This window comes from Herpailurus yagouaroundi, unplaced genomic scaffold (assembly GCF_014898765.1).
Source record: "Herpailurus yagouaroundi ecotype Mexico unplaced genomic scaffold, PumYag 196, whole genome shotgun sequence".
In the NCBI taxonomy this organism is placed as follows: domain Eukaryota; kingdom Metazoa; phylum Chordata; class Mammalia; order Carnivora; family Felidae; genus Herpailurus; species Herpailurus yagouaroundi.
In genome coordinates this window covers 16696793-16704451 of record NW_024412427.1, presented here as the reverse complement: position 1 = coordinate 16704451, position 7659 = coordinate 16696793, and the positions used below count along the sequence as shown (strand labels likewise).

The window sequence follows — 7659 nt, the reverse complement described above, 5'->3', positions numbered from 1 at the left end:
GGAGGTCATTAGGCTCGCAGGAGAGAAAACTAACCGGACAAATAGGAAAAAGAGGCCAGAACTCCCGAAATTAGCGGACCCCAACCCCTGAGGAATTGGCAGACCCCAAGCCCCTGAGGTTAGAGACCGAGCCTCTGCGTGCTTCGGTATGGGGATATTGGGGAGGGTCCCCGCCCCCTTTGGTTAAAGGAAGACCCATTTCCGATTTCTGCTCCCAGTGCCTTTGGGGCTGACCTTGATAGTCTGGGCATTGTTTGCGATGGAGCTGTTATGGGGCCGCCCGCAGAGAACGGAGATTGGAATGAAGGAGCATTTGCGGCCGAGGTCGTTGAGAGGGAAGAAAGGAGAGAGAGCGGAATGGGCTTTGGGACTGCTAAACTGTCATTAAATCAGAAGAGCGATTTTTTGTTTTCCCTTTTCTGTATTTTAGCAGTTTAGCAAAGAAAATATGTTCCCTTGAAAGGAAGCTGTTAACTTATATGTTAAAATGGCTTTTCTTGTATTCTTGTTACGGTACTTAAAGCATTGTATTTTTAACTTTTTGCTCGCCAATCTGTTTTGTTTTTGTTTTGTTTTAACAAGAACAAATTCACGGAGAGCAAGAACTAAATCTTAGAATCCTGTATCTCTCTTACTTCCTGGCATTCCTTCCCCCACCCTAGCAACTAATGCACATTTGTTGAGTGAATAAAGAATGGAGGAGGTAGGGCTCGATACCCATTTGCCTTTGGGAGTCCTAATTTGCTTCAAATTTGGCAGGTGACATTGTTGGAACTCCTGCTCTGCCCTTCAGTGGAATTCCTTGTGTTCCAAGTGTTTAGCTGCTTATGGTAACCATCTCCAATCTGTCCTAACATTTCTGGCAGCCACTTTCACTGTTAGAAAATATTTGAACTCTGTACAGAATAGAAACTGTGGAGGATACTTTTTTTTTTTTTTAAGTAGGCTCCATTCCGAACAGTGGGCTTGAACTCGTGACCCTGAGATCAAGAGTTGCATGCTCTACCTGCTAAACTAGATAGACACTCCTGCACAGAACACTTTAGAATTTAAAGCAGCCATCCATTAAATCTAAGCTCTGTGTAGACGTGGGGTTGATCCTAGATCATCTTCAGCTTAGGAATCTTGAGTCTTTGAAACTTTTAGGAGAAAAAGGCTTCTCAGTGAGGGGCGCCTGGGTGGCTCAGTCGGTTGATCGACCGACTTCGGCTCAGGTCATGATCTCGTGGTTCGTGAGTTCAAGCCCCGAGTCGGGCTCTGTGCTGACAGCTCAGAGCCTGGAGCCTGTTTCGGATTCTGTGTCTCCCTCTCTCTCTCTCTGACCCTCCCCTGTTCATGCTCTGTCTCTCTCTGCCTCAAAAATAAATAAACGTTAAAAAAAAAAAAAAAAAGCTTCTCAGTGAAATCCATCTCTAACTGCTGCCTTTCTTGTTTCTAGGAGCATGACAGTGCACAGCATTTTTTTAAATTAGTATTTTTATGTTAGATTAATGTTGTTAATCATAAACTCTGAATCTTAAGTGGTTTGAGTGAAACTTGTTAGTCCTCAAAGGATAGTGCAAGGAACCGCAAGGCCTGGCTGTTCTATATACCTTTGGTAAAAGAAATTTAGTCAAGGTTCCCCTCCTTTATCCTACCTCCACAGAACTGAACATGCTTTTCTTACTCATTTAAGCCTTTTCCTGACTTTGGGCATTGAATGGCAGGTATGGGCTTAGCACTTTCCTGTCACCCATATTTGGCTGCTTTGCTGCACTCTGACTCCTGACTGATGAGAGAGGCAGGCCTAACTGGTGAAGTCACATTCCTAAAGACCCATAGATAGTACTTTGCAAGTATGTGGTTCTCTTCTAGCAATGGAGTTCATTTTCACAGATGGAGAATAGAGATCAGGAGTTAAAATGATACTTAGAACTAGAAGCTTCTTTATCAGGATATGGTAGTCATCATTGTTGCCCATCAACTATTTTTGGCTTCCACCTCCTGGGCATGTGCTGCAATTATACTTGCTTGCCCCCTTGAAGTTGGGTATGGCCTTATGAGTTGTCTTTGATGAGTGAAGTGTGCTCAGAAATGGTAAAAGCTTCTGGTGTGTAATTTGCCACTATCTTTCCCTCTCTTATGGTGACTGTTAGTGCTTCAGCTGGTGGCTTGTCCATTAGTCTGGTACCCCAGAGCAAATCTCCAGGTAACCTATGTTTGACATGTAGAGCAAGTAGTAAACCTTCATTGTTTGAAGCCACTGAGATTTTGGAGTTATTACCAAGTAACTATCTTGACTTGTACTAAGGAACCAGTGGAAATAGCTGAAATATGCTTTCCTCTTTCAAAAATCTTTTTCTGCAGAGGGACCTGATCCTGCTCAGGACTTGTTTATTAGTTTAAATTTTACTGGCCTTTATACATATATCACCTGTGCTAGGTGTTGTGGATTCAGACAAGGCAGGCCCTGCCCTCAAAGAGCTCCTTTATAAGTGGAAAGAGAAATAACAAAAATCATAATAAAGAGTGTTGAGAAGAAAAAGGGCTGAAGGAACAATAATGTTGGAAGGCATAGTCGGTTTTGAGCTCAACTGTTGGAAGGATGAGGTTGCCATTACCTATACTGGAAACACTGGAATTAGAGCAGGTTTGTAGAGAAAATAGAGTTCAGTTTTGGCTTTATTCATTTTGAGTTGCCTAATAGATATCCAGATGGAGATATTAGATCTGGAGTTGAGAAGAAAGACTGGGACTGGAACTACCATGCTGATGACTCCCACATTTTTATTTTATCTATGAGACTGGGTAGAGATCCAGGGAGTAAATGTAGATAGAGAAGAAGACCAGCATCCAAGCCCTGGGATATTCCATATAGGAAAGACAGTGTAGAAATGGTTTCCAGTTTGGAAACCATAATGGACAGTGGCTTCTTACTTTTGAGATAGGAAAAAAATACAGGACAATCATGGAAAGTCAAATGACGGATACTGTTGATGAGCTGGTGAGACTAAGAATAGACCATTAGATTTGTTAACATGGAGGTCATCTGTGACCTTGACAAGAACAGGTTTGGTGCAGCGGGTTTAAGAAAAAATGGGAGAAGAACTGAAGACGGTGAGTATAGATAGCCATAATGATGTTGTTTCAAGGATTGAAGAGCAGAGCCCTATGGGTATGGCTATGACAGACAGCAAAATAATAGGGTGTGGCTGTAAGGGCAGAGTAATAGGGCTGTGGTTGGAAGCGTGGAAGTGTTAGAGTTCTTTTTGGTTTTAGGTGGGCAGACATTATAATCCATCTGAAAATGTTTGAAGTTGATTAGTAATGATGGAGTACAGAGAGGCAAATTGGTGATTAAAGAGAGAGAAGGGAAAATTGCAGGGGTGAAGTCCTTGAGCAGGTGAGAGGGAATAGGGTCGAGGACATAAATGGATACATTGGTCTCAGACTAGATAGGTACATGGACAGTTCATCTTTGGTGAGTGTATGGACCCAAATGCTGGTGGGTTGGTGATCGAGAAGCTAAAAATCTTTAGGGAATGTAGAGAACTGAATGACCCAGAGGTTTGTAGGTATTTATAACAAGAAGGGATAGTGGAAGAAGGGATAACAGGTAGTTATTGTTGGATGACATGGAGAAATCAGACAAAATAAAATAAAGCAAAAAGCTTAATTAATTTTCTCAAAACCAGAAGACATGAGTTTCCAGATTAAAAGGACTCACCATTAGTCCAGCACAACTAATTTAAAAATATCCATGCCAAGGTAGAACATCATGAAATTTTTGAGCACTATAAAGACAAATCACATAGATAGGGTCAGGAATCATAGTATTGTAGCAAAATTGGAAACTAGAAGCTAATGGAGAAGCAGTGCCTTCTGAAGGAAAATGGATTCCTACCTAGAATTCTGTATCCAGGCATACTCTCAGGCAGATGAAGGATGAAGACATTTCACACATGCAAATTCTCAAAGTTTGACCTTCCATGCACCCTTTATTAAGAAGCCGCTGGCAGGGGGCACCTGGGTGGCTCAGTCAGTTGAGCATCCAAGTCGATTTCAGCTCGGGTCATGATCCCACAGTCATGGGATTGAGCCCCGCGTTGAGTTCTGCGCTGAGCGTGGAGCCTACTGGGGATTCTCTCCCCCTCATTCTGCCCCTCTCCACCCTTCATGCACACGTAGGTGCGCTGTCTCTCTCTTAAAACAAACAAACAAACAAACAAAAAAACACTGGAAGATGTGCTCTAGCAAAGCAGTCTGATTAAGGGGTTCCTGTGCTGGGGATCCTCTATAAGGGACTCATAGGAAGGGCTTTCTTTGTTACCTCTGGAAATTACCAAAGGGCTGGGACCATTTTGTATTACCATTTCCCACATTGCTTACCCTGGTACTTAGATCAGTGTCTGGCACATAGACAGCATGCACTAAATATGAATTGCTATTGTAAGCTATTATGAGATATTGCTTGCATGAATTATTTATTGAATGAATAGAGAGTAATTACAGTTGAAGCTGTGGGCTATGTTAAATTTCAGGAGTGTTCAGAGAATGAAGAATCATGTGAGCTAGATGGTGAGAAGTGGTTCACCATAGTGATGCTGTATACAGTGCACTTTAGTAAAGTCTCACAGAAACAAGTTACTTCTTCAGGTGATACATATTGGCCAGTGGCCAATACACATGGTACTCTTGTAGTTTACAGATCTACAGAAGTAATAATTACTATTGTACACATAATCCTGCCTTAAGGAAACTCAGAATGCAAAGCAAGGCTATGACTTTGTATATCTGAAAATGCAAAGCTTTACCTCCTATACTTAGATGCTGGCCAGGGAGGCTTGGTGTGGTGTCTATAGAAGCAAAGATGGTTGTCTTATTTCTGGCCCAGAGGTAGAGGTCTGAGTATTTGTCTTTTTACTTGTGTCTAGGACGACTGTGTACTGAGGACTCTTATTTAGTGAATACTGTGGCATTAATAGTGCACAGTATCTTGATAATGTTTCCTAACTCTTGGGCTTGTCTATGATGTTCTAATTTTTAGAGAAGGGAGTGAATGAGATGCAGATGCCCTCCAGAGTTACACAGCTTAAATTATTGTTGTTTTTGCCCTGAAAGTTTAAAGAAAAAGAACAGAAAAAGCAGAGTCTGCAGCTGGGGTGTTTAAAAATTTTATATGTCGGTGTCTCAGTCGGTTAGGCATCCGACTCTTGATTTTGGCTCAGGTCATGTTTTCACGGTTTATGGGATCTAGGCCTGAGTTGGGCTCTGTGCTGGGAATGTGGAGCCTGCTTGGGATTCTGTCTCTCTCTCTGCCCCTCCCCTGCTCATTCTCTCTCTCTCTCTCTCTCTCTCTCTCTCTCTCTGTTCCTCCCCACCCCGGAAATAAATAAATATTGGGTGGCTCAGTTGGTTAAGTGTCCAACTTTGGCTTAGGTCACGATCTCATAGTTTGTGAGTTCGAGCCCTGCATTGGGCTCTGTGCTGACAGCTCAGAGCCCGGAGCCTGCTTCGGATTCTGTGTCTGTCTCCCTCTCTGCCCCTCCCCTACTCACACTCTTTTTCTCTTTCTCTCTCAAAAATAAACATTAAAAAAAATTTTTTTTAAATAAATACTAAAAAAAGTTTTATCTGTGATTTTGAGCCCCGGTTTGAGGAAAAGTCAGCTCACTTGGTATGTTTTTTATTTTCAGCTTCTTATTTTGAAATGATTTTAGATTTATAGATGAGTTGCAGATATGGTAGAGTGTTCCTATATAGCCCTTATCCAGCTTACTCTGATGTTAACATCTTATGTGTAACCATCTTCATTTATCAAAACCCTGGTATAGTGCTTTAGTTTACTAAGTAACTTTTGTTTACTTGGCTTTTAGTATTCCAGACTATTTGTTTGAGTTTCCCCAGTTTTCCCACTAATGTCTTTTTTCTACTCCAAGATCCAAAGATCCCACATTGCATTTAGATTTGGCATGCATTTAATAGTCAAAGAAGTGAGGGAAAATAATTGTGGATGCTTTCTGAATGAAGACTTGTGAAACTGACTTTACAAAGAGCAGATTGTGTGAGGAAATGCTCAGAGAAAGCCAGAGAAGAGGAAGAAAATGGAAAATAAGATGTTGTTCCACTAGAGTATCATGAGAACAGACTTCCAGATAACATTTTCCATGTGTGGTAGGTAGCATTTTATGAAGTCCTTGAATTTAGTTTGTGGAGTATTTTGTACACCCTAGTTTATGAAATATGTGTAGACATGAATTGCAAATGGGCACCAGTTTTAACCATTTTAGATAATGTGGCCTATCAGGAACTATGTTTGCTAGCTGGTCCAAGATGCTTAACAATAATGACTTAACTTGGGGGGTTATTTTTTCTTAAAAAAGATGTTTGTCGGGGCGCCTGGGTGGCGCAGTCGGTTAAGCGTCCGACTTCAGCCAGGTCACGATCTCGCGGTCCGTGAGTTTGAGCCCCGCGTCAGGCTCTGGGCTGATGGCTCGGAGCCTGGAGCCTGTTTCCGATTCTGTGTCTCCCTCTCTCTCTGCCCCTCCCCCGTTCATGCTCTGTCTCTCTCTGTCCCAAAAATAAATAAAGGTGGAAAAAAAAAATTAAAAAAAAAAAAGATGTTTGTCTAAGGAGTGTAGGCTAGTCCTGGTATAAAGTCATCAGGGAGGGAACCAGGCCTCTTCTGTGTATTTTGGTATTCTTAGCAAGTGGATTCCATGGCTTCATGGTCACAAAATCGCTGGAAGAACTCCAGCTATCATGTCTGTCAGGCAAGGGGAAAGAGAAAGGACAGCTCTCCTAGTTAAGTTGATTTCTTTCTCTTCAGAGAGTTTCCCCAGAAGCTTCCACATGATAGCTTCTGCATGTCTCATTGGTCAGCCCTAGAAGCAGAGGAACTGCACCATTGCTTGCCCCAAATAAAATTGGGGTACTGTGAGTGAAAAAGAAGGGGAGAATGGATATGGATGAGGTGATTGTCTCTCCCTCAGTGAGGTAGCATCCTGGAATGAAAGTTACATTACTTAGGATTACTAACAGCTTTGGTGAGCTGCACCAAAGTGCTGGGAGAAAATGAAGGTCATTTAAATAGTTGATGATGCCAGTGCATTTCTCGTTCATATCTTATATGTGTATCTCAGTTTATCAGTGTGTAAATCACTTTGAGTTTATATCACTTATAGTCAGTGGTTAATCATGTTTTGACCATGACAGTGGTAATGTTGGCTTTGCTTTTTCCATTGTAAGTTATTGCTGCAGCAAAGATACCAGTAGGAAATGACGTTTCTTGCGTTGCTACACATCCTGTCTTCTTGCCTTTCTTCCAAGTCTCTAGTTTTTTGTTGTTGTTTTATTCTGTGTGTTTTTTTAAGTTTATTTATTTATAATGTTTATTTATGGGGGGGGGCAGAGAGAGAGGGAGACAGAATCCAAAGCAGCCTCCACGCTCTGAGCTGTCAGCACAGAGCCTGATGTGGGGCTTGAACCCACAAATCGTGAGATCATGACCTGAGCGGAAGTCGGATGCTTAACCGACTGAGCCACCCAGGCACCCATAAGTTTCTTTTTTTAGTAATCTCTACACCCAACGTGGGGCTCAAACTCAAGACTCCTAGATCAGGAGTCATGTGCTGCACTACTGAGCCAGCCAGGTGCCCCCTCAAGTCTCTAGTTTTGCAA

The 7659-nt window shown here is 42.1% G+C and overlaps 1 protein-coding gene and 1 long non-coding RNA gene across 2 annotated transcripts in view; both read left to right on the top strand.

Moving 5' to 3' along the window:
* The first annotated feature begins 6 nt into the window (after positions 1-6).
* Positions 7-401, top strand: LOC121012002 (uncharacterized). Its single transcript, XR_005781905.1, has 2 exons — positions 7-118; positions 219-401. It is a non-coding gene; the product is annotated as an uncharacterized LOC121012002 (long non-coding RNA).
* A 2616-nt stretch (positions 402-3017) lies between these two features.
* DNAAF9 (dynein axonemal assembly factor 9) overlaps positions 3018-7659 on the top strand; it is a 126579-nt gene continuing 121937 nt past the window's right edge. Inside the window, exons 1-2 of the mRNA XM_040446812.1 lie at positions 3018-3096; positions 6111-6153. Of these exons, the coding sequence (XP_040302746.1) occupies positions 3018-3096; positions 6111-6153 (122 nt within the window). The remainder of the gene's footprint in view (positions 3097-6110; positions 6154-7659) is intronic.